This window comes from Eulemur rufifrons, chromosome 2 (assembly GCF_041146395.1).
Source record: "Eulemur rufifrons isolate Redbay chromosome 2, OSU_ERuf_1, whole genome shotgun sequence".
Classification (NCBI taxonomy): domain Eukaryota; kingdom Metazoa; phylum Chordata; class Mammalia; order Primates; family Lemuridae; genus Eulemur; species Eulemur rufifrons.
Window position 1 is genome coordinate 47410378 of NC_090984.1, and position 27346 is coordinate 47437723.

General features: G+C 38.7%; 1 protein-coding gene across 1 annotated transcript in view; it reads right to left on the minus strand.

The window, feature by feature from the left end:
* CTDSPL2 (CTD small phosphatase like 2) overlaps nucleotides 1-27346 on the minus strand; it is an 89779-nt gene that overhangs the window by 36646 nt on the left and 25787 nt on the right. The window contains exon 2 of the mRNA XM_069460689.1: nucleotides 26850-27059. Coding sequence (XP_069316790.1) covers nucleotides 26850-27035 — 186 coding nt within the window. The 5' untranslated portion in view covers nucleotides 27036-27059. The remainder of the gene's footprint in view (nucleotides 1-26849; nucleotides 27060-27346) is intronic.

Here is a 27346-nt window from a genome sequence, read left to right on the forward strand (position 1 = left end):
AGCTGGAATGCAACCTCAGAACATAAAAGTTACTAAAAACAAGAAGTAGAAACAAGCCTATGGGACCTGAGAAGTGGAGCCTCGAGCCAGTGGAGCTGCTGTGCCTTAAGATGAGCACAAAAGCAAATGCGAATTACCACATGGAAAGACTCTCTGCTAGACCAGGGTGGACCTTTCTGGGGAGTGAGCCTCTGTTGTAGGTTATCAACTTTAATGAAAAAGCAAAAACAAAAACAAAGAGCAAAAAACAAAACAAACAAACAAACAAACAGGTGAAAGGGCTTTTGCCCAAGCAGTTGAACTTAAAGCTTTATTTATTTTCTTTCCTTGCTTTCTTTATTTTCCTTCCTTCCTTCCCTCCCTCCCTCCTTCCTTCCTTTCTTTTTTTTAAGAGATAGGGTCATTCTGTCACCCAGGCTGGAGTACCGTGGTGCAATCATAGCTCCCTGCAGCCTCCAGTTCCTGGGCTCAATCAATCCTCCTGCCTCAGCCTCCAGAGTAGTTGGGATTGCAGGTGCATGCCACCATGCCTGGCTAATTTATTTATTTTACTTCATTTTTAAAAGACAGGGTTTTACTGTTACCTGGTTAGAATACAGTGGCCCCATCATAGCTCAAATTCCTGGGCTCGAGCAATCCCTCCCAAGTAGCTGGGGCTACAGGCACATGCCACAACACCTGGTTAATTTTTAAATTTTTGTAGAGATGGGGTCTCACTATTCTGCCCAGGCTGGTCTTAAAATTCTGTCCTCAAGCACTCTTCTTGTCTCAGCACTCCCAAAGCATAAGCCACCATGCCAGGCCTGAACGCTTCTTTTACAAAACAAACTACATGTTAGAAAGTACCAAAAAATACCAAAGATATCAAATCATACAGAGCATATTCTTGGATCACAATGATATTAAGTTAGAAATCAATAATTATAAGATATCTAAGAAGTGTCCAAATATCTGGAAGTTAAGTAACACATTTCTAAGTAATCCATGGGTCAAGGAATAAATCACAAAGAAAATAAGGAAACCAAAATATTAACATAACTTATCAAGATGTGTGGGATATAAGAAAAGCAGGATGTTGAAATTCTTACCATTAAATACTTACATTGCAAACTACAGTCATAGGCATAGTATGGCCAGGAAACTAAGAACGGTTTTTATATTTTTAAATGGTTAGAGGAAAAAAAACAAAATCAAAAGAATAATATTTCATAGCAAATGAAAACTATATGAAATTGAAATACAGTACTTCCTCCTTCTGCAAAGGGGATACATTTCAAGACCCCCCAGCAGATGCCTGAAACTAGATAGTATAGAACCCTATATACACTACGTTTTCTCCTATACATACATTGCTATGATAAAGCTTAATTTATAAATTAAATACAGTATGAGATTAATAAGAACAATAAAATAGAATAATTATCAGCATTATTACTCTTACAGTTTGGGGCCATTATTAAGTAAAATAAGTATTATGTGAATACAAGCACTACAATATGATAACCGAGAAGGCTAACTGACTAGCAGGTAGGTAGGGTATCCAGTGTGGGTGAAGTAGAACAGAGTGAGATTTTAATCACACTACTCAAAACAGGAGACAATTTAAAACTCATGAATTGTTTATTTCTGGAATTTTTCACATAATATTTTCAGACTATGGTTGACTGCAGGTAACTGAAATCATGGCAGGTAAAACCACAGATAAGGGCGAAGTACTGTACCAATGTCCAAAGTCATGCTGATTCATTTATATATTGTCTACAATGGTAGAGTTGAGTAGTAGTTGCAACAGAGACAATATAGCCTGCAAAACCTAAAATATTTGTTATCTGAAATATTTAAGAAAAAGTTCACTGATCCCTAACCTAAGCTACCACTTCTAGAAGCTAGAAAACTAAAAGTAAATCAAACTGGAAACAGAAAATTATTAAAAACAAAGGGCAGAAATCAGTTAAATAGAAAGTGACAGAAAATAGAAAAAATCTTTTTAAAAAAATAATGACTCTGATAAGCCTTAACAAGACAGATCAAAATAAAGATAAATCAAGAATTATCTACATCAGGAATGGAGAGACATCATTACAGATCCCACAGACATCATTATGTTAATAAAGAAATACTATGAAAACTTTACACCAAATAAATCAATAACTTAGATGAATGGACAAATTCTGTGAAGATATATATGATTAAAACTGAAACAAGAAACAGCAAAGCTAAGTAATCCCATATATATTAGAAAAGTTAAATTATAATAAAAGGATCACACAAAGAAAATTCCAGTCACATTTCCGAAATCCTACTCCAGAATTCACCAGTGAGGGGATTCTGTCAAAAATTTAAGGATAAAATAATACCAATCCAACACAGTTCTTTCAGAAAAGAGAAGCAGGAGGAACAGTAACACCAACATATTCTTTTTTTTTTTTTTTTCCCCCCTCCCCTCCCCTTTCCCTCACCAACATACTCTTGATCCCAAATCTAAAAGCATTTCACATCAGTACAAAACTACATGGCCGGGCGCGGTGGCTCATGCCTGTGATCCTAGCACTCTGGGAGGCCAAGGCAGGTGGATCGTTTGAGCTCAGGAGTTCGAGACCAGCCCGAGCAAGAGCAAGACCCCGTCTCTATTAAAAATAAAAAGAAACTGGCTGGACAACTAAAAATATACATAGAAAAAATTAGCTGGGCATGGTGGTGCATGCCTGTAGTCCCAGCTACTAGGGAGGCTGAGGCAGAAGGATTGCTTGAGCCCAGGAGTTTGAGGTTGCTGTGAGCTAGGCTGATGCCACAGCACTCTAGCCCGGGCAACAGAGTTGAGACTCTGTCTTAAAAAAAAAAAAAAAATACAAAACTATAGACCAAAATCCCTCATCAACACAAAAACAAACAAACAAAAAAAATCCTTAAAAAACAAACAGAACCCTCCACCAAATCAACTTCAACATACAAGTTATGGTTTTCCATTCAAAAATAATTTATGTACTATTCCACGTTAAAAGAATAAAACAGGAAATCTGAAGAACATCTCAAAAGCAGAAAAGCCTGACAAAACTCAACAACATGATAAAAACTCTTCACAAACTAGAAGTATTAATAAAAGGGAACTTCCCCAAACTGATAAAAGATAACTATGAAAAACATCTAGCTAACATCGCACCTAATGGTGAAACAAACTCTTTTTCCCTGAGAACAAGGCAAGGGTGTTTGCATTTACCACTCCTATAAAACATCATACTACCGGTCCTAAACAGTGTATTAAGTGAAGAAAAAGAAATAAAAGGCTCAGTGATCAAAAAAGAGTAAGTAAAACTCTCATTCTTTGGCATATGACATGATTATAGATGTATGAAATCTATGAACTCTTCCAAAGACTAGAACTATTTAGTGATTTAGCAATTTCATACAGTACCTGGTCAATACAGAAAAATATTTCTATATATTAGCAACAAATAGAAAATAAAAATGTTAAGTGTATACCATTTAAAACACTATCACAAAACATCAAATATGTAAGAATAAAACTACTGAAAGTTGTACAAGACCTCTACATTACTCAGAAAAATTAAGAATATCTATTAAAGAAGGGGTATATCATGATCATGAATTCGCAGACTCAGAATCAATACTGTTAAGATGCCCATTCTCACTAAACGATCTACACATTCAATATAATTTCTATTGTAATTCCAGTGGCTTTAATAGAAGAAATAGATAAGCTAATTCTTTCTCTTCCCCCCCTCCCCCAAGACTAGAGTCTCACTCTGTTACCCCAGCTAAATAGTGCACTGGCGTCATGGTAGCTCACTGTAACCTCAAACTCCTGGGCTCAAGCAATCCTCCTGCCTCAGCCTCCCAAGTAGCTGGGACTACAGACATGCGCCACCATGCCTGGCTAATTTTTCTATTAATTGTAGAGATGGGGTCTCACTCTTGCTCAGGCTGGTCTTGAACTCCTGAGTGAAAAGCAATCATCCTGCCTGGAACTCCCAGAGTGCTAGGATTACACGTGAGACCACCGCATCCAGCCTAGACAAGCTAATTCTAAAATTTATATGAATATATAAAGAATCTAAAACAATAAAACAAACTTGAAAAAGAACAAAGTTGGAGGACTTATACTATTTCATTTTAAGACTCACTATAAAACCACATTAATAAAGACAGTGTAGTACTGGTATAAAGATAGATATACAGTTCAATGGAACAAAACACATATGAGAAAGACATCCACACATGTGTGGCCGTTTGACTTTCAAGGAAGGTATAAATCTAATGTGGACATAAAAGTCTCTTTAACAAATGTTGCTTTTTTTAATAATTTCAGAATGTTACAGGGATACAAACATTTTAGTTACATGAATTGGTTTTGTGCAGTTTGAGTCAAAGTTGTAAGTGTGTCCCTCACCCATATAGTGCGCACTGTACCTGTTACGTGTGAATTTACCCGTCCCCTCCTCCCCCCTTGCACCTGCTTGATTTCCACTGAATTTTACTACCATACATGCACGTGTACGGATCTGTAAGTTTCAATTTAGTAGTGAGTACATATGGTTTTTGTTCTTCCACTCTTGTGATAGTGCACTTAAAAGCATGGTCTCCAGTTCCATCTAGGTTGTTACAAAAGGTATTAGTTCACCATTTTTTTATGACTGAGTAATACTCCATGGTATACGTAACACCATATTTTATTGATCCATTCATGTGTTGATGGGCACTTAGGTTGATTCCACATCCTTCCGATTGTGAATTGTGCTGCATTAAACATTCGGGTACAGGTGTCTTTTTTATAAAATGTCTTTTTTTCCTTTGGGTAAATACCCAGTAGTGGGATTCCTGGATCAAGTGGTAGGTCTACTCTTAATTCTTTGAGGTACCTCCATACTACTTTCCATAGAGGCTGTACTAAAACAAGTGTATAAGTGTCCCTTTCTCTCTGCATCCAGGCCAGCATCTGTTCTTTTGGGACTTTTTGATAAAAGCCAGTCTCACTGGAGTTAGGTGATATCTCATTGTGGTTTTGATCCCTGATGATTAGAGACATTGAGCATTCTTTCATCTGTTTATTGGCCATTAGTCTACGTTCTTTTGAAAAGCTTCTGTTCATGCCTTTTGCCTAATTTTTAATGGGTTTTTTTTTATGTTTTCTTGCTGATTCACCTGAGTTCTTCATAGATTCTGGTTATTAGCCCTTTATCACATGTACAACATGCAAATATTTTCTCCCATTCTGTAGGCTGTCTATTCGCTCTGTGGGTTGTTTCCTTGGCTGTACCGAAGCTTTTTAATTTAGCAGGTCCCATTTATTTATTTTTGTTGTTGCTGTGACTGCCTTTGGGGTCTTCCTCATAAATTCTTTGCCTAGGCCAATATCTGTAAGAGTTTTTCCGAACTCTTCTTGTAGAATTCTTATAGTTTCATGCCTTAGGCTTAAGTCTGTTATCCATGATGAATTAATTTTTGTGAGTGGTGAGAGGTGCGGGTCCTGTTTCAGTCTTCTACATGTAGCTATCCAATTTTCCCAGCACTATTTATTGAGTAGGGATTCTCTTCCCTAGTGTATGTTTTTGGTTTTTTTTTTTTTTTTTTTTTTTGAGACAGAGTCTCACTTTGTTGCCCAGGCTAGAGTGAGTGCCGTGGCGTCAGCCTAGCTCACAGCAACCTCAAACTCCTGAGCTCAAGAGATCCTCCTGTCTCAGCCTCCCGAGTAGCTGGGACTACAGGCATGCACCACCATGCCCGGCTAATTTTTTCTATATATATTTTTAGCTGTCCATATAATTTCTTTCTATTTTTAGTAGAGATGGGGTCTCGCTGTTGCTCAGGCTGGTCTCGAACTCCTGAGCTCAAACGATCCGCCCACCTCGGCCTCCCAGAGTGCTAGGATTACAGGCATGAGCCACCACGCCCGGCCCCTAGTGTATGTTTAAATCTGCTTTGTGAAAGATCAGATGGCAATATGAGGATGGTTTTATATCTGGGTTCTCTCTTCTGAGGCATTGGTCTAGGTCTGTTTTTGTGCCAGTACCATGCTGTTTTGGTTAACTATAGCCTTGTAGTATAGCTTAAAGTCTGGTAAGGTGATGTCTCCTGATTTGTTCTTACTGCTTAAAGTTGCTTTGGCTATTTCAGGTCTTTTCTAGTTCCATACAAAGCGAAGAAGTATTTTTCCCAGATATGCAAAAAAAAAAAAAAAAAAAAATGACATTGATACTTTAATGGGGATTGCATTCGATCTGTAAATCACTTTGGATACTATAGACATCGTAACAATGTTGATTCTGCCGAAGCATGAGCATGATATGATTTTCCATTTGTTTACATCCTCTGCGATTTCCTTCCTCAGTGTTTCACAGTTCTCCCTGTAGAGTTCTTTTACCTCCTTGGTTAAAAAGATTCCTAGGGATTTTATTCTCTTTGTTGCTATTGTGAAAGGTACTGAATCTTTGATTTCATTCTCAGCTTGACTGTTGTTGCTGGAATAAGAATGCTGATTTGTGTACATTGATTTTGTAGCCTGAGACTTTGCTGAACTTGTTTATCAATTCCAGGAGTCTCATGGCAGAATCTTTGGGGTTTTCTAGATACAAGATCATATTGTCAGCAAAGAGCGATAGTTTGACCTCTTCTTTCCCCATTTTGATAGTCTTAATTTCCTTCTCTTGCCTGCTTGCTCTGGCTAGAACTTCTAGCATTATGTTAAACAGAAATGGTAATAGTGGGCAACCTTGTTTAGTTCCAGTTCTAAGCAAGAATGCTTTCAGTTTTTCCCCGCTCAGTATGATGTTGGCTATGGGTTTGCTGTATATGGCTTTTATAATATTGAGGTATGCCTATTCGCTTAAGAGTTTCTTACCATAAAAGGGTGCTGAATTTTGTCAAATGCTTTTTCTGCATCTACTGAGAGGATCAGATGGTCTTTGTTTTTGCTTCTATTTAAGTGGTGAATCACATTTATAGATTTGCGTATATTGAACTATCCTTGCATCTCTGGGATGAAGCCCACTTGATTGTAGTGGATTATTTTTTTGATGTGCAGCTGAATTCAGTTTCCTAGGATTTTATTGAGAACTTTTACATCTATATTCATAAGGGATATTGGTTTGTTTTCTTTTTTTATTGTGTCCTTTCCTGGCATTGGTATCAGGGTGACACCAGCTTCCTGTAGAATGGGCTAGGCAGGATTCCCTTCTTCTCTATGTTATGAAATAATTTCCACAGTCTAGGTACCAGTTCTTCTTTGAAAGTCTGGTAAAATTCAGCTGTGAAATCATCTGGAACATGACTTTTTTTTCTTGGGAGATTTTTTATTGCTGCTTCAATTTTGTTACTTGATATTGATTTGGTCATGAGTTCTATTTCTTCCTGATTAAGCCTAAGAAGGTTGTGTGTTGCCAAGAATTTGATCATTTCCTCCATGTTTTCAAGTTTATGTGCATAGAGATTTTTATAGTATTCACAGATAATATTTTGTATTTCTATAGTATCAGTGGTAATATCTCCTTTTTCATTTCTGATTGAGATCAGGGAACTTTCTTTTCTGTTTCTGTTTAATATAGTGAGAAGCCTGTCAATTTTGTTCATCTTTTCAAAGAGTCAACTTTTTGTTTCATTAATCTTCTGTATAATTCCTTTGCTATCAATTTCATTTAACTCTACTCGGACCTTAGTTATTTTTCTTCTGCTCGGTTTGGGATTGGTTTGCTCTTACTTCTCCAATTCCTTGAGATCATTCATTAGATTAATAATTTGTGATTTTTCTGGTTTTTAGATGCAGACATTTATGGCTGTGAATTTTCCTCTTATGACTATTTTTGCTGAAACCCACAGATTTTTTGGTAACTTGTATCCCCATTGTCATTTAGTTTGAAGAATCTTTTGATTTCCATCTTAATTTCCTCCTTGAACCAATACCTATCCAGTAGTAGGTTGTTTAATTTCCATGACTTTGTGTACAGTTCAGTGTTTCTATTGGGACTAATTTCTAATTTTATTGCACTGTGGTCTGAAAAGATACATAGTATAATTTCTATTTTTGTAAATTCGTTGAGGCATGTTTTGTGGCCTAGGATGTGATCGATCTTAAAGAATGATCCATGAGCTGATGAAAAGAACATATATTCAGTGGTTTTGGGGCAGAATGTTCTGTAAATGTCTGTTAGGCCCATTTGTTCTAGAATTCTGTTTAAGTCCATCATTTCTTTGCTTATTTTCCACCTGGAGGATCTGTCCCGCTTTGTCAGTAGGGTGTTGGAAGTCCCCAGCTATTACAGTGCTACCGTTTATCATTTTGTTTAGATCAAGTAGGGTTTGCTTTATGAATCTGGGTAAACCTGTGTTAGGTACATAAATATTTAGGATTGTTATGTCTTTTTGTTGAATGGTTCCCTTCACCATTATATAATGACCATTTTTGTCTTTCTTTACTGTTGTTGATTTGAAGTCTATGTTATCTAACATGAGAATGGCTATACCAGCTTTCTTTCGGTTTCCACTTGAATGGAATAGTGTTTTCCATCACTTGACCTTGAGTCTGAATGAATCCTTGTGGATTAGATGTGTTTCCTGGAGACAACAGATACTTGGCTTATATTTTTTTGTCCATTCAGCCAGCCTATGTCTCTTGAGTGGGGAGTTCACGCCATTCACATTTATTGAAAGAATTGATCCATGGGGTGTATTTCTGTTCAATCCTGTTGAGTAGAACTTTATTCCTTTGTTTTACCTCTTGAGCCATTTTGGTATCCAGGCTTTGACCTATAGCTTTTGGGTGCTTTTACACTGGTGGGTATCTATTCTCCTAATCCATGTACAATACAGTTCTGAGTACTTTCTGCAGGGCAGGTCTGGTCTTGACAAATTCCCTCAGTGTTTGCTTGTCTGAGAAAGGCTTTATTTCTCCCTCATATGAGAACCTTAGTTTTACAAGATATAAAATTCTAGGCTGGGCAGTATTCTGTTTGAGAAGACTGAGAATGGGGCCTGAATCCCTTCTGGCTTATAAGGTCTCAGTTGAGAAGTGTGCAGTTACTGTGATAGATTTTCCTTCATAAGTTACCTGCTGCTTTCTCCTTACAGCTGGGCTCGTTAAGTAGGAGTGCCTCTTTCATGTTTACTTTGGCCACTCTAATATTTCTAGCAAGGCTAGGGACATTTTCCTCTGTTATTCCCTCAAATAGGTTTTCCAAACCTTGTGTATTTTCTTCTTTGCCCTCTGGGATGCCTATGATTCTTATGCTGGGTCTCTTTACACAGGCTCATATTTCTTGTAGTTTCGTTAGTTCCTCTTGCTTCTCAGGTCTTTCTCTTTGACTGACTTAACTCGAAGATGTTGTTTTCAAGCTCTGAGAGTCCTTCTTCTGCCTGATCTAGTTTATACTTAAGGCCTTCCCCTGTGTTTTGTATTTCCTTAAATGAAATTTTCATTTCTAGATGTTTTGGTTAGACTTTTTTTCTTTAACATAATTCGATTTCCTTAGTAAATTTTTCATTCATTTCCTGCATTATTTTTGTGGTTTCTTTGTGTTGGGTTTCTATAGTCTCTTGTCTTTCATTGAGCTTCCTTACAATCCATATTCAAAATTCTTCACCTGTCATTTCAATTTTTCCTTTTTGGTTGGTATCCACTGGTAGGGAGTTACTGTTTTCTTTTGGGGGTGTCCTTTTGCTCTGACTTTTCACATTTCCAGAATTCTTTTGCTAATTCCTTCTCATCTGGCCTCTCAGTCGAGACCTGGGGGTGGTAAGCCTGGCCTATGGGCCTGTCTCTAGGTCCCCAAGGATCGAGTCCTGAGTGTGCCAGGGAGAGGAGTGCTGGTCATAAGTTGATTACGGGGTGTTCTAGCAGGTTTGGTATACCTCTTGGGATACTTCTGACCTGCTGTCTTCACCTCTTCCCAACAATGTGTAGTGAGTTAGGTCCTCCAACCTACTTTTAGTGATGGTGGGTAGTACCTGTGAGTGTGTATCAGCCACACCCTGTTTGCTTGAGTTGGAAGAAGCTATAATGTGCTATATCGCTGTTCTCTTTGTCATTTGTTGGTGTTTTTGTGATAGAGCCAGCTGCCGAGATGTTCTTTTGGGTCCCTGGTAGACTCTGATTCCCAGGTAGAGTACTTGCATATCCCAAGCTTTAGGAGGGACCTCTAACTCCCAGGGGGTTTCTTGATCTCCACCAGCACCAAGAAATGTTGCTTGCTAAACTGGTATCTTCATGGAAGTTAGGAGGAAGAGAGGCAAAAAGTTTTCCTTCTTCTCCACTTATTAATTTATCTATGTATTTATCATAGTCTCATGGGTTATTTCATTCTAGAAGTTATAATCTGTTACTACACGAGCCATAGAATGAGACATTTCTTCAAGGAACCTGCTAAGTTTTGAATATGGTTTACCTTCACCAAAACTCACATTGAGGCATGTCCCCAATGCAAATAACAGTGTTGAGAGATGGTGGGATCTTTAAGAGGCATTTGGGTCATGAGAGATGCACCCTCTTGAAGGGATTAATGTCATCTCACAGGAGTGAGTTCTCACTCTTATAGAACTGGATTAGTTACCACAAGCATGGGTTATTATGAAGCAAAGTCACACCTCATGTTTTGCCTCTTTTGCATGTGTTCCCACCACGTAATGCCATCTACAATGTTATGATGCAGAATAAGGCCCTCACCAGATACAGCTGCATGATTTTGAAATTTCCAACATCCAAAACTATGAACGAAATAAACCTCCTTCTTGATAAGTTACTCCATCTCAGTTATTCTGTTACAACATAAAATGAACTAAAACAGAACCCTAGCTCCTTTTACTGGAGAATAGTACTGAGAAACCAAGATCTGGGTGCTAGGTGCACATAGTTCAGCAGAGAGAGCAAGGAAATACATTCACGTACCACATATGCTACATGAAGTTTCTCTAAATGACAGACTACATATACGACAGTGGTCCCATAAGATTATGGGACGCGCTCTGTCACCCCAGCTAGAGTATAATGGCATCATCACAGGTCAGTGCAACCTCAAACTCCTAGGCTCAAGTGATTCTGCCTCAGCCTCCTGAGTAGCTGGGACTATAGGCCTGTGCCACTACGCCTGGCTAACTGCTTCTATTTTTTTCTAAAGACAAGACCTCACTCTTACTTAGGCTGGTTTCAAACTCCTGGCCTCAAGCAATCCTCCTGTCTGCCATATCTTTTCTACGTTTAAATGTGTTTAGATATATAGATACTTACCATTCTGTCACAACTGCCTACAGTATTCAGTACAGTAGTACACTATATGTTTGTAGCCTAGGAGCAACAGGCTACACCACATAGCCTAGGTGTGTAGTAGACTATATCATCTACATTTGTGTAAGTACAATCTACAATGTTCACACGATGATGACATTGTCAAACAAAATACTTCTCAGAACATACATTTCTCAGAACATACCCCCATTATTAAACACATGACTTTATATAAATATATGCATGTAAGGGGGGGGTGTATAGAGAAAGACAGAGAGAAAAAATTAATCAATATGAATGACTCTTAAAATAAACTGTCATTTCCTCCATAAATTCAACCAGTGTAACTCACCTTCTTATTTTTTTTCATTCTACAATAAATGATAAATTACTACACTTATCCAATTATTATTATTATTTATTTTTTTTTTTTTTTGAGACAGAGTCTCACCCTGTTGCCTGGGCTAGAGTGCCGTAGCATCAGCTTAGCTCACAGCAACTTCAAACTCCTGGGCTCGAGCAATCCTCATCCCTCAGTCTCCCGAGTAGCTGGGACTGCAGGCATGTGCCACCATGCCCAGCTAATTTCTATTTTTAGTAGAGACGGGGTCTCGCTCTTGCTCAGGCTGGTCTCGAACTCCTGAGCTCAAACAATCCGCCCGCCTCGGCCTCCCAGAGTGCTAGGATTACAGGCGTGAGCCACCGCGGTCGGCCACTTATCCAATTATTAAAGAACACATCTAGAGAGACTTGCTTACATGACAAGTGGGATTTAACTTTGGTAGGGAGAAATAAAATTCCCAAATAAAAATACGAAATATGGCATTAAAGAGTTTCAAAGAAATTTTTCATCTAATCATGTTTTTCAAGCTAAGGGATGCATGCAACCTATCAAGGAAATCATAAAATCAATTTAAAGTATTACGATCATCTTTAAAAGAAGAAACAGTAGGACAGAAAAGAAAATTCAAGTATATCACATATGTTAAGGTGAGTATAAACATAGTATAAGATGTGTTCCTTTCTGTGGATCACAGTTAAAAGATTTAAAACCGGCCGGGCGCGGTGGCTCACGCCTGTAATCCTAGCACTCTGGGAGGCCGAGGTGGGCGGATCGTTTGAGCTCAGGAGTTCAAGACCAGCCTGAGCAAGAGCGAGACCCCATCTCTATTAAAAAAAAAAAATAGAAAGAAATTATATAGACAGCTAAAAATATATATAGAAAAAATTAGCCGGGCATGGTGGTGCATGCCTGTAGTCCCAACTACTCGGGAGGCTGAGACAGGAGGATCCCTTGAGCTCAGGAGTTTGAGGTTGCTGTGAGCTAGGCTGACGCCACGGCACTCACTCTAGCCTGGGCAACAAAGTGAGACTCTGTCTCAAAAAAAAAAAAAAAAAAAAAAAAAAGATTTAAAACCACTGACTTAATACAAGTGATAAGAATATATTAGTATTTCATTAAAATGATATCCATATGGAAATTGATGATCTGCAACTATCATAGAACAGTATTTAGGTAAGAACAGAGGAAAAGGCTGTTTTGTTATAGGGAAAATTCTACAAACCACCTATTTAGAAAGATGTAGAGAGATTCCTGGTACAAAGCAAATATATTTAGTTTGAGCCCTTCATTTCAAATATATATTAGAAACTTTACGGTGCTAAAAGCAGAAAGCCTCCGTGTGAACAATCTTACTATTTCCGAATTCTGAAGTCAGAGAAGTGTAAGTCACTAAATCATAAAATCTGGATTTAAAAGAGACAAAAGGCTGGTCGTGGTGACTCACACCTATAATCCTGGCACTTTGGGAGGCAGATGTGGGAGGACTGCTTGAACTGGGGAGTTTGAGAAAATGCTGGGCAACATATGAAACCCCAGCCATACCAAAAAAAATAAATAAATAAGAAAAATTAGCAGGGTATGGTAGCACACGCCTGTACTCCCAGCTACACTGGAGGATGAGGCAGGAGGATCTCTCGAGCCCAGGAGTTCAAGGCTGCAGTGAGCTATGATCATACCACTGCACTCCAGCCTGGGTGACAGATGGAGAGCCTGTCTCTAAAAACGAGACTGAAGGTTTCATTCAACTGTTATAGGCTGAACTGTAGCCTCCTCAAATTCATATGTTCAAGCTGTAACCCTGAGTACCAGACAATGTGACTACATTTGAAGATGGACCTTTAAAAAGGGAATTAAGCCAGTGCAGTGGCTCATGCCTATAATCCTAGTACTCTGGGAGGCTGAGGCAGGAGGATTGCTCGAGCTTAGGATTTCGAGACCAACCTGAGCAAGAGTGAGACCCTGTCTCTACTAAAAATAGAAGAATTAACCAGGCATAATGGCACACACCTGTAGTCCCAGCTACTCAGGTACCTAAGGCAGGAGGATTGCTTGAGCCCAGGAGTTTGAGGTTGCAGTGAGCTATGATGACGCCAATGCACTCTAACCAGGCCAACAGAGCAAGAGTCTATCTCCCAAAAAAAAAAAAAAAAGGGTAATAAAGTTAAAAGAGGTTTATTAGGGTGAACCCCTAATGCCAATATCACTGGTATCCTTACAAGAAGAGAAGATTAGGATATATTCAATACACAGACCAAAGGGTGACCATTTAAGGACACAGTGAGAAGGCAGCCATCTGCAAGTCAAGGAGGGAGGTCTCAGAAGATACCAAATCTGCCAACACCTTGATCTTGAACTTCTAGACAGTTTCTAGCTACTTTAAGACAGAATGGTAAAAGAGAAAGAGCATAAGTATCAGTCAGATACTGACCTGGGTTTAAATTCCAGCACTGTCATTTCTTGGAGATGCAGTAGTATACAGGAGGTAAGAGTCACTCTGGAACCAGGATAATTGGTTTCCAGTGTTGCCTCTTAAAACTAAGTAAACTTGGCCGGGCGCGGTGGCTCACGCCTGTAATCCTAGCACTCTGGGAGGCCGAGGTGGGCGGATCGTTTGAGCTCAGGAGTTCGAGACCAGCCTGAGCAAGAGCGAGACCCCATCTCTACTAAAAATAGAAAGAAATTATATGGACAGCTAAAAATATATATATAGAAAAAATTAGCCGGGCTTGGTGGTGCATGCCTGTAGTCCCAGCTACTCGGGAGGCTGAGACAGGAGGATCGCTTGAGCTCAGGAGTTTGAGGTTGCTGTGAGCTAGACTGACGCCACGGCACTCACTCTAGCCTGGGCAACAGAGTGAGACTCTGTCTCAAAAAAAAAAAAAAAAAAAAAAAAACTAAGTAAACTTGAACAAGTTATTTAACCTCCTTGTATATCAGTTTCCTCATCTGTAATAAAGAGATGATAATGCCTACCTCACACAGTTTGTGAGGCTTAAATAAGTACACCTAAAACACTGAGAACACTGGTTGGCAAATAGTAACTGCTCAATAACAGTTAGTAAGTGCTGTTGTGCTTTTTTAAATATTTTTTTAGAGACGGTCTCGCACAGGCTGCAATGTAATGGCCCAATCATAGTTAATGGTAACCTCAAATCCCTGGGCTCAAGCGATCCTCCTGCCTCAGCCTCCTGAGGAGGTGGGAACTACAGGTGCATGCCACCATGCCCAGCATGTTATTTTTTATGACATTTTTATCTTGGGAAAGTTACTATTATAATTATTGTTGTTATTATTATTACCGACACTGTGCAAGTTACCTAAGTTTAGTAAGCCTCAGTTTTTCTCTTCTATAAAATATCAAAAGATAAGGATTAAGAGGACATGCTGGATATAAAGCACTTAATGGACATTCAACATATTGTAGATGTGAATCTCCACCCAAATTTTGAAAAAGACAAATGACGTTGTATTTAAGATAGATACATAAGCAAGCACTATCTAGATGCTCAACACAACTTTAGAATACATCATCAAAATGATACTTTGGGACAATGGAGATAAGAAACCAACAATAATTAAAAGCCAGTATGAGCTCATTAAAATTAATACATGACAAAGTAATCATTTTACTTTGGGTCATTAGTTGGGGAAAAGACACAGTGTACCTTCATTCAGCAAAGCATTCAAATACTAATTTCTTTAACAATCTTATAGAATATGATTTTAAAAATCTCAGTTGAGTAACAGTATAATTAAGTGAATTTGTAACTGTAGGAAAAATCTTATTCTAAAATATTGATTAATGAATAAGACATTAGTTTACAAACAGGTTTTTCATGGCCCTTTCCTATGCAACATTTTTGCATCAACAGGCTTTAATGAAAACTCTCAGATTTTGGTTAGGAAAAAAAAAGAAACCTGACAAATTTCCACAGAAAAATCTTGAATGTTTTAGTTAAGAGGAGTAAAAATTTCCTGACCAGCAAAGACTGAGCCAATTACCAAAAGAGGGGAAAAAAAGTATAATATATAATCACACTGACAGAAAAAAGTTCCGGTGAAAGAAAGTACAGGTGACCCTTAAACACGGGTTTGAGTTGTAAAGGTCCACATATACACAAATTGTCTTTCACCCTCTGCCACCCCAGACAAGACCAACCCTTCCGCCTACTCTTTCTCCTCCTTATCCTACTCAATGTGAAGATAATGAGAATGAACACCTTTATAATGATCCACCTTCACTTAATAAATTGTAAATATATTTTCTCTTCCTTATGATTTTCTTAAGAACATATTCTTTTTACTAGCTTACTTTATTGTAAGAATATAGTATGTAATACACACAGTATGCAAAATATGCATTAATTGACTGATTATGTTATCAGTAAGGCTCCAGTCAACAGTAGGTTATTAATAAAGTTGCTGGGGAGTGAAAAGTTATATGTGGGAAGAGGACCAAGGTGGTAGAGTAGACTCAGCCTGCACTTGCCACTCTCAAGGAGAGGATCAAAGGATGCAGGTAGAGGGTTCAATCACAAATGACTCATCTCAAAGACAGCATTGTGAAGCATCAAAGAAGCAACTAGGGACACACAAACCAAGGGAGGGACAGGTAGGGTGATTCACTGGGCAAGATCGAAAGGTACTTGGGGGAAGCATCTACACATGGGGAAGGGGTAGGGGAGAGATCCCCAGAGCTCCACACTGCCCCAGTAGACACTGCAACCCAAGCAGTGAAGGGGCTCCCCCACCACAGCAGGCCTCCAAACTGATCAGGGAGCTAGCTGCCTGGAGACTGTGCAGCAGCACTGCCCTGGAGAGCAGGCACAGTAGGGTCCCGACAGCTTCTGATCTCAGGTCGCTTCAACAGACATAACTGTAGTCTCAGCCCAGAGCACCCAGTGTACAGAGACACTGGCCCCACTGCAGCCACCTCCCTATTACCCCTGCCAGTCCAGAGACAGAGTGGGGAGGATGGATGCTCTTAGGCACACTGTGACTGGGTGCTGTGCACCCTCTTAACCCCCTCCACAAGCTGGCTCCCAGGCATTCAAGCAAAGAAGACACCCACTAGCTCTCATCATCTGCCAGCACCATCTCAACAGTGCCGCCACTACCACCTGAGTAGCACCATAGCAGCTACCAGTCAGACCGTGTGCAGAGGGAGAGACCATACCTCTCTGGCATGGCACCACACATCTCTCCAGCCCCACAAATTGCAGGTGGCCCAACTGCTGTAGCCTGACATGCAACCCCACCACCAACCATGGTCCTGTGATCCACCCAGACATCTGCCAAGATCCTACAACTCGTCCTGCTGCTGGCTGTACTGCTGTGACATGCCCAGGCACCCAACCAAGGTCCTGAGACCCACTCTGTCATTGGCTGCACTCCGATGATGTATCTAGGCTCCTGACACAGTCACACTACCCATACCCATCTCCATGGAGAGGGACTTGTCCAGCCTGCAGGAAGAGCTTCCAAAAGCAGCCTGGGGACCAACCCATCAATCCAAATGAGTATGCCTCAGCAGTAGGTTGGACTTTGACAACCACAGGGGAATGGGAAAATGGCGTTCAAGAGCTGCGACACAGGCTCTCAGTGCATCCCTCTCCAACTGAGTCAATTCTCTGGAGTAGGACACAAAAGCACTATGTAGGGACCTCTGATCCTTCTCACTAGGTAGGTGAGTTTCCAGGAGAACGGTACACCACAAACCTATCAGCCCAGCACTGAGAGGAGAGGTTTCATACAAGAAGAAACCAGCAAAAGAATTCTGATGACATAAAAACAAAACAACAGGCTAGTTAAAGAGTCATTTAGGAAATTACAAAGTACAGCAGGTGGAGAACCTGTAGGCTTAAGGCCACATGTGGCTCTCTAGGTCCTTAAGTGCGGCCTTTTGACTAAATTTAAATTTTACAGAACAAATCCTTTTAGTATTAGGTTATTAAGTATGAAAGTCCAATGTCCTAAAGTACTAAGATTGACAGTTGGTATCTCTAACATTTCATATTGACATTCCTTCTTTTATTTTTATTGTGAAGGTACATCCTCAGTCTTTCAAATGTACAGTTCACCTTGTCATTATCTTTCAAAAATATTTTTAGGCCAGGTGTGATGGTTCACGCCTGTAATCCTAGCACTCTAGGAGGCCGAGGCGGGAGGACTGCTTGAGGTCAGGAGTTCAAGACCAGCCTGAGCAAGAGTGAGACCCTGTCTCTACTAAAATATAGAAAGAAATGATCTGGACAGCTAAAAATATATATAGAAAAAAAATTAGCTGAGCATGGTGGCACATGTCTGTAGTCCCAGCTACTTGGGAGGCTGAGGCAGAAAGATTGCTTGAGCCCAGGAATTTGAGGTTGCTGTGAGCTAGGCTGACGCCATGGCACTCTAGCCCAGACTACAGAGCGAGACTCTGTCTCAATAAATAAATAAATAAATAAATTTTTTTTAGAGCATTTTTTGTGAAACAATGGATAAGTCAAAAATTTGAGTTATTTTCAAATACAAGTTCCATCATGCAACCAATGCTGCACAGACAGCTGGAAATAACGAAGTGCTTGGGAAGAGTATGGCTAATGAACGCACAGTATGTTGATGGTTTGAGAAGTTCTGTTCTGGTGATTTTAATCTTGAAAATGAGTCCCATAGGTGATCTGAGACCAAGGTGGATAATGATGAGCTGAAAGCTGTAGTGGAAGTAAATCCATCTCAACCTACACGTTTATTTGTTTGTTTGTTTTTTAATTGTTTTTGTTTTTTTTCAAACTATACTTCTTTTTTTTTAATTATTTTTTCTTTTTGAGACACAGTCTTACTCTGTTGCCCATGCTAGAGTGCTGTGGCGTCAGTCTAGCTCACAACAACCTCAAACTCCTGAGTTCAAGCGATCCTACTGCCTCAGCCTCCCGAGTGGCTGGGACTATAGGCATGCGCCACCATGCCTAGCTAATCTTATATATATATACTTGTTTTTTAGTTGTCCATATAATTTCTTTCTATTTTTAGTAGAGACGGGGTCTCACTCTTGCTCAGGCTCGTCTTGAACTCCTGAGCTCAAACGATCCGCCCACCTCGGCCTCCCAGAGTGCTAGGATTACAGGTATCAGCCACTACGCCCGGCCTAGCAGCAAGGTTTGACATTACTATTCCAACAATAGTGGACCATTTGAAACAAATTAGCAAGGTAAAGGAGCTAGATAGATGGGTTCCGCATGTGTTAAACGAGTGCATGTATTAAACGAGCACCACAAGAGAAATCGTCTCAAAGCTTGCCTTTCTTTGCTGTCACAACATAAAGGCAAACCATTTCTACACCATATTGTTCCATGTGATGAAAAAGGGATTCTTTTTGACAATTGCAAGCGTTCGGCACAATGGTTGGATAAAGATGAAGTGCAGAAACACAGTCCAAAACCGAATATTCATCAAAAAAAGCTAATGGTGTCTGTTTGGTGGTCTAGCACTGGTATTATCCACTACAGCTTCATGAAACCTGGTAAGTCGATTACAATGGGTGTCTACTGCAACCAATTGGATAAAATAATGAGGATGCTTGAGATTAAGCGGCCGAGACTGGTCAACAGAGACAGGGCAATCCTCTTGCAAGACAATGTTGGACCCACATGTCACACAAACAACGCTGCTCCAATTAAAGAGGCTGGGCTTGGAAATTCTCTGTCATCCACCGTATTCACCAGACCTTGCAATAACTGACTACCACTTATTCCAGGCTTTGGACCACCTCTCACAAGGAAAAATAATCAATTCTCAACAAGCCGTGGAAAACGCCTTTCGCGATTTCATCGCCACTTGCCCTCTAGGCTTCTTCACTGCTGGCATAAACAAGCTATCTTGAAGATGGCAAAACTGTGTCAATAAGTTAGGCACATACTTTGATTAACTAACTGTACTGCTTCTTGTTTGAGATATAATAGACTACACTTCTGATTCGAAATCGGACATTTCATATAATGACCTAGTAAAAGGAGTGCAGCAGAGAAAGGTGAAGCTTTTCTTGTCTCCTTTGGCGGCTAAAAAAGAACAATCTTGAAATCAGATGGCCACAGGTTTCCCACCCCTGCCTAAAAGAAAAAAAATCTCAGAGCTTGAAAACAAGGCTTTTGAGCTAACCCAGTCAGTAAAACATGCAGAAAAAATAAAGAATGAATCATCACTCAGAAAATATGGGACTATGCGAAACGAGCCAATATACAAATTATAGGTATCCCAGAGGGAGAAGAAGAAAAAACAGAAAGCATGGACAACCTATTCAAGGGAATTATTGAGGAAAACTTCCCTGGTATCACCAGAGATTTAGATACCCAGATACAAGATGGTCTTCAAACTCCAGGGAGATTCATAGCAAACAGGACATCCCCAAGACACATAGCCATCAACCTAACCAAAGTCAAAATGAAGGAGAAAATTCTACAAACTGCAAGACAAAAGCAACAACTAACCTGTAAAGGAAAACCCATCTGGGCTAACAGCAGAATTCTCAGCGGAAATCCTACAAGGTACAAGGGATTAGGGACCGATATTTAGTCTTCTTAAACAGAAATATCAGCCAGGATTTCTGTATCCTCCAAAAAAACTAAGTTTCATAAATGATGGAGAAATAAAGACTTTTCCAGACAAGCAAATACTAAGGGAATTTGTCAGTACTAGATCTGCCCTACAGGAAATACTGAAAAGTGCATTACACATGGAACAGCATGATAGATATCTACCAGTCTAAAAATACCCACAAGTTAAAGCTCACAGCTCTTATAAATAATAATAGCACAAGAGGCAAAACAAAATAAGGTATCATCCAAAATGATAAACAGAACATGAGCCCACATATCAATATGAAAACTCAATGTGAACAGTCTGAATGGCCCACTTAAAAGACACAGACTGACTGGATGAAGAATCACAACCCAGCTATTTGCTATCTCCAAGAAACAAATCTAAACCACAAGGACTGACACAGACTCAAGGTAAAGAGATGGAAAAAAATATTCCACACAAATGGAAACCAAAAGTGAGCAAGTGTAGCCATTCTCTTAACAGATAAAACAGACTTGAAATCAACAATAGATTAAAAAAAAAAAAAAAGACAAAGATGGTTGTTATATGTAAAAGGGCCAATTAAACAAGACACAACAATCCTAAATATATTATATATATGCACCTAACAGAGATACTCCCAGATTCATAAAGCAAATTATACTAGATCTAAGCAAAGAAATAACATTAGCATCTTAATTGCCTTCAAAATCCCACTGACAGAACTGGACAGCTCATGGAAGCAAAAAATGAATAAAAGAACACTACACTAGACTTGAATGGGACTCTAGAACAAATGGACCTAACAGGTATTTATAGAATATTCTACCCCAAAACTACTGAATATACATTCTTCTCATCAGCACATGGGACATTTTCCAAAATTGATCACTATCTTAGGCCACAAAACAAGTCTTAGCAAATTCAAAAAAATCAAAATCATACCATATATCTTTTCTCAGATCTCAGTGGAATAAAACTAGAAATCAATTCCAAGAGAAACTCTCAAATCTACACAAAGTCATGGGAATTAAACAACCTGCTGCTGAACAATCCTTAGGTCAATAATGAAATTGAGATGGACATCAAAAGATTCCTCAAAATGAATAAAAAAGGTGACACAAGCTTTCAAAATCTATGGGATACATACAGCAAAAGCAGTCCTAAGAGGAAAGTTCACAGCCTTAAATGCTTACATCAAAAAGACAGAAAGATCACAAATTAACAACCTAATGTCACATCTCAAGGAACTCGCAAAAGAAAAACAAAGCAAACCCATAGCCAGCTGAAGAAAAGAAATAACAAAGCTTAGAGCATAGTTAAATGAAATGGAAAAAAAAATTACAAATGATCAATGAACCAAAAAGTTGGTTCTTTGAAAATATACACAAAATCAACAGATAGCCAGATTAACCAGAAGTAGAAGAGAAAGGACTCAAATAAATTCGATCAGAAATGAAAAAGGAGACATTACAACTGATGTACACAGAAATATAAAGTATCATTCATGAATACTATGAAAACCTCTATAAAAAGAAACTAGAAAACCTAGGGGAAATGGATAAATTCCTGGAAACACACAACCTCCCAAGCCTGTATCAAGAAGAAATAGAAATCCTGAACAGACCAATAACAAGCAGCAAGATTGAAGCAGTAATAAAAAACGTCCCAAGAAAAAAAAAAGCCCCAGACCAGAGAGATTCACAGTCGAATTCTACGAGACCTGTAAAGAAGAACTGGTACCCATCCTACAGAAATTATTCCTAACACTGAGAAGGAAGAAATCCTCTCTAGCTCATTCTGTAAAGCCAGAATCACCTTGATACCAAAGCCAGAAAAAGACACAACAAAAAAAGCAAACTACAGACTAATATCCCTTATGAATATAGATGCAAAAATCATCAACAATATACTAGGAAACTGAATTCAAATTCAATTATCATCAAAAAGATAATTCACACTAGGTATGGTGGCTCACGCCTGTAATTCTAGCACTCTGGGAGGCCAAGGCAGGAGAATTGCTTGAGCTCAGGAGTTCAAGACCAGCCGGAGCCCTAAGCAAGAGCAAGACCCTGGTCTCTAATAAAAACAGAAAAAAATTAGCTGGGCATGAGGGCCCACGCCTGTAGTCCCAACTACTCAGGAGGCTGAAGGCAGAAGGATTGCTTGAGTCCAGGAGTTTGAGGTTGCTATGAGTTAGGCTGATGCCGTGGCACTCTACCCCAGGCAACAGAGCAAGACTCTATCTCAAAAAAAAAGAAGAAAAAGAAAAGAAAGAAAGAAAAAGAAAATTCACCATGATCAAGTAAGTTTCATCCCAGGGATACAGGGCTGTTTCAACACACACAAATCAATAAACGTGATTCACCACATAAACAGAATTAAAAACAAAGATCATCACAACAAACACAGAAAAAGCATTTGATAAAAACCAGCACCCTCCCTTTCATAATAAAAACCCTCAACAAACTAGGCATAGGAGGAACATACCTCAAAATTGTAAAAGCCATATATGCCAAACTCACAGCCAACATCATACTGAATGGGGAAGAGTTGAAAGCATTCCCTCTAAGAACTGGAACAAGACAAAGGTGCCCACTGTCATCACTTCTATTCAACATAGTGTTGGAAGTCCTAGCCAGAGCAATCAGGCAAGAGAAAGAAATAAAGAACATCCCAATCAGGAAAGAGAAGGTCAAACTATCCCTGTTTGCTCAAGATATGATCTTGAATCTAGAAAACCCTAAAGACTCAACCAAAAGACTCCTAGAATTGATAAATAAATCCAGCAAAGTCTCAGGTTAGAAAATCAATGTACACAAATCAGTAGCATTTCTATATATTAGTAACAGTCAAGCTGAAAGTGCAATCAAGGACTCAATACCATTCACAATAGCTACAAAGAAAATAAAATACCTAGGAATATAATTAACCAAGGAGGTGAAAGATCTCTACAAGGAGAACTACAAAACACTGATGAAAGAAATCGCAGAGGACAAAAAGGAAAAAACATCCCTTGCTCATGGATTGGCAGAATCAACATCATTAAAATGTCCATGCTGTCCAAAGTGATTTACAGATTCAATGCAATTCCCATCGAGATACCAACATTGTATTTCACAGACCTACAAAACATAATCGTAAGCTTCATTTGGAACCAAAAAAGAGCCTGAATAGCCAAAGCAATCTTAAGCAAAAAGAACAAATCTGGAGGCATCACATTACCTGACTTCAAATTACACAAGCAATGGTACCGGTACAAACACAGAGACACAGACAAATGGAATAGAACAGAGAACCCAGAAATAAAACCATATAGCCATGACCAACTGACCTTCAACAAAGCAGACAACATACACTGGGGAAAGGAAGCTCTATTCAATAAACAGTGCTCAGAAAATTGGATAGCCACATGCAAAAGAATGAAACAAGATCCCTATCTCTTGTAATATACAAAAATTAATTCAACATGGATAAAAGACTTAAGCATATGGCATGAAACCATAAAAATTCTAGAAGGAAACATGGGAAAAACTCTTCCAGACATTGGCCTAGGCAAAGAATTCATGACTAAGACCCCAAAGGCAAACACAGCAACAGTAGAAATAAATAAATAAATGGGACTTAATTAAATTTAAAAGCTTCTGCACAACAAAGCAAATACTCAACAGAGTGAACAGACAACCTATAAAATGGGATAAAGTATTCACAAACTATACATCCAGAATCTACAAAGTACTCAAATAAATCAGCAAGAAAAAACCAACTCCATCAAAGAGTGGGCAAAAGATATGAACAGAAGTTTTTCAAAAGAAGATAGACACATGGCCAACAAACATATGGGAAAAATGCTCAACATCACTAATCAGGGAAATGCAAATTAAAACAACAAGGAAATACCATTTTACCCTTATCAGAATGGCCATTATTAAAAAGTCAAAAATCAATACATGGCCGGGCGCGGTGGCTCACGCCTGTAATCCTAGCACTCTGGGAGGCCGAGGCGGGTGGATTGCTCAAGGTCAAGAGTTCGAGACCAGCCTGAGCGAGACCCCGTCTCTACTAAAAATAGAAAGACATTATATGGACACCTAAAAATCTATATAGAAAAAATTAGCCGGGCATAGTGGCGCATGCCTGTAGTCCCAGCTACTCGGGAGGCTGAGGCAGTAGGATCGCTTAAGCCCAGGAGTTTGAGGTTGCTGTGAGCTAAGCTGACGCCACGGCACTCACTCTAGCCTGGGCAACAAAGTGAGACTCTGTCTCAACAAAAAAAAAAAAAAAAAAAAAAAAAAAAAAATCAATACATGCTGGCATGGATGCAGAGAGAAAGGAATGCTTATAAACTGTTGGTGGGACTGCAAATTAGTACAATATCTATGGAAAACAGTATGGAGATTCCTCAAAGAAATAAATGTAGACCTACCATTCGATCCAGCAATCCCACTGCTGGGTATCTACCAAAGGAAAAGAAGTTATTTTATCAAAAAGACAACTGCACTCAAATGTTGACTGCAGCACAATTCACAATTGTAAAGATGTGGACTCAATCTAAGTGACCATCAACTGATGAGTGGATAAAGAAAATGCATGTGTGTGTGTGTGTGTATTCCCCCCCATGGAATACTACTACTCAGCCATAAAAAGGAATGAAACAATGTCACTTACAGCACCTTGGATGGAACTGGAGACCATTATCCTAAATGAAGTATATCATGAATGGAAAACCAAACACCGTATGTTCTCACTAATAAGCAGGAGCTAAACAATGGGTACACACAGGCACAAAGAGATACAAAGGACACTGAAAACCAAGAAGGGAGTGGGGTGAGAGGGGAAAGGGAGGGATAAAAATTTACCTATTGAATAAAATGAACACTATTCTGTTGACAGGCACACCAAAACCCCCAACTTAAGCATTATACGAGGTATCCATGTAACAAAAACATTTGTACCCCCTTAATATTTTGAAATTAAAAAAAGTTATATGTAAAATTTTTTTTTTTTTTTTGAGACAGAGTCTCACTCTCTTGCCCAGGCTAGAGTGCCGTGGCGTTAGCCTAGCTCACAGCAACCTCAAACTCCTGGGCTCAAGAAATCCTTCTGTCTCAGCCTCCCAAGTAGCTGGGACTACAGGCATGTGCCACCATGCCCGGCTAATTTTTTCTATATATTTTTAGCTGTCCAGATCATTTCTTTCTATTTTTAGTAGAGACGGGGTCTCGCTCTTTCTCAGGCTGGTCTCGAACTCCTACCCTCACATTGTTCATGGGTCAACTGTGAATATGAACAAAAGTTAAAAAATATAACAAAAACCTATCCTCACTTCTGGTTGTTATGAATAATAGGAAAAGGTGACCAAGATGGTGATATATATCATATAATGCCATGCAATGAAAACTAGAAATACTAAAAATAGATAATGACTGAATGTTTGCCCTTACACATGTAAGGGAACATAGTATCTGTTTTCAAGTGAAAGACTGCAAAAAAGGAACATGTGAGAAAGTAAAGAGTAGATATATTTTCTACAAGATGAGAAAGCACTTTGCAACAATTACAGCTGTTTACGAGAATGAACTGACATATAGTAAGCTTCCCATCAACACAGGCTGATGACAACCCATTAGGAATTTATAGAAATGGGTATTCATGTATCTAGAAAAAATTTGATCTTTGTTATGTGATAATACTAGGATACTTGTAGGTTTATATAACTCAAACTTTTAAAAAATTCTAATTACTTAAAATTAACAAAGAAATTATAGCTACAGTATTAGCAACATAAAAAAATAAAGCCACCAAAGCAAAAATAAAAACCCTATACACACACACACAAAAAAAAACTTATAAATCTTGCCCAGTGATTCACAGTAATTAAACTTTGTGAATACTATTACAAGAAAATCCACCCCCATGAACAAGTCAACACAGTGATTTATTTTTCTCCTTGTCAAAGTAATAACCTTACATTATAATGAAAAAAATTATCATATAAATAATTATCCAAGAAAGAACACAAAAGTAGTAAACAGTCATAACAAAATCTACAATGAAAAACACTATACATTTATACAATGCCTTAACATTTCTCAAACTGCTTTTCTACCTGTTGTGCCACCTAATGTGAAAACAACTCTTGAGACAAACATAGCAGTTAGTATTAGTCCCATTTTACTATCTTCCTACAGCTTAAAGGGGTAAATGACTCTCCTTAGGTCACTCGAGTGGGTCCAGAGTATGAATCTGGTGCATATGACTCCTGGTCAGCGACAATTCTTTTTTTAGCAATCTTGTTTCCTCTTTATTGAAGTAATACGTTTTCATTTGTACAAATGTTGGAATTCACATAAAAGAAATCACTATCCTAGATAGTGAATGATATTAACAAGAAACTTTAACTCTCTTTGAAATGAAAGAAAATGGAAGTAAAAGAAACTCAAGTAAAAGAATAAGGAAAAATTGATGTTGCCACCTATAATTATTACTATGCTGAAAAAGCAGAGGCTAAGTGGATTAGTTCTATGGGATAAATAATGTTCTTCTTGAATTGCCATTAAGCATCTTGCATGTAAAATGCTTAAAGTATAATAACACTAAAATATAGACATCTCCTGAAAATGGACTCTAGAAATGTCAGCTTTCTCATCTGTACTTGCGTAGAGAAAACATCCTAAGTTTCACTTTAAATGACACATAAGTATAAGGTAAAACCATTACCTTGGGTGTGCTTCCTTTAATGAATTTTTTAATTGAAGACAATAAGCCGGTTTCATTCTTCGGTGGTTTTTCTCCTCCTGAAGGCAGGCTATCATCAACCTCTGAGTATTTCCTCTTTGCTCTGGCAGTGCGTTGTGTCTGGATTTGATTTGATTGCTGAGAAGCTTTCCGTGTTCTCAGCCTCATCTTTTATGGGTGCCACATGTAAAACTACAGGAGAAAAATAACAAAGGTTATTAAAATTCAACCTAGCGTACCCAAATGTGCCCAGCTTATATAATAAAAATCTCTTGGTTTAAAAAGAAGCCTAAATCTCTAGGAGACTGAAATAAGAAAACTAACATTTTAAGTAAAAGGTACTGTATTTTATACTTAATATTGTAACCTTTCCAACAACCTCTGAAAAAAAAGTAAAGGTAACATCAAAGAGTGTGTTGTGCCTGCTCTTTCCACAATACTATGCTGCCTCCACCCATGCCCACATTATCATGTGTTTA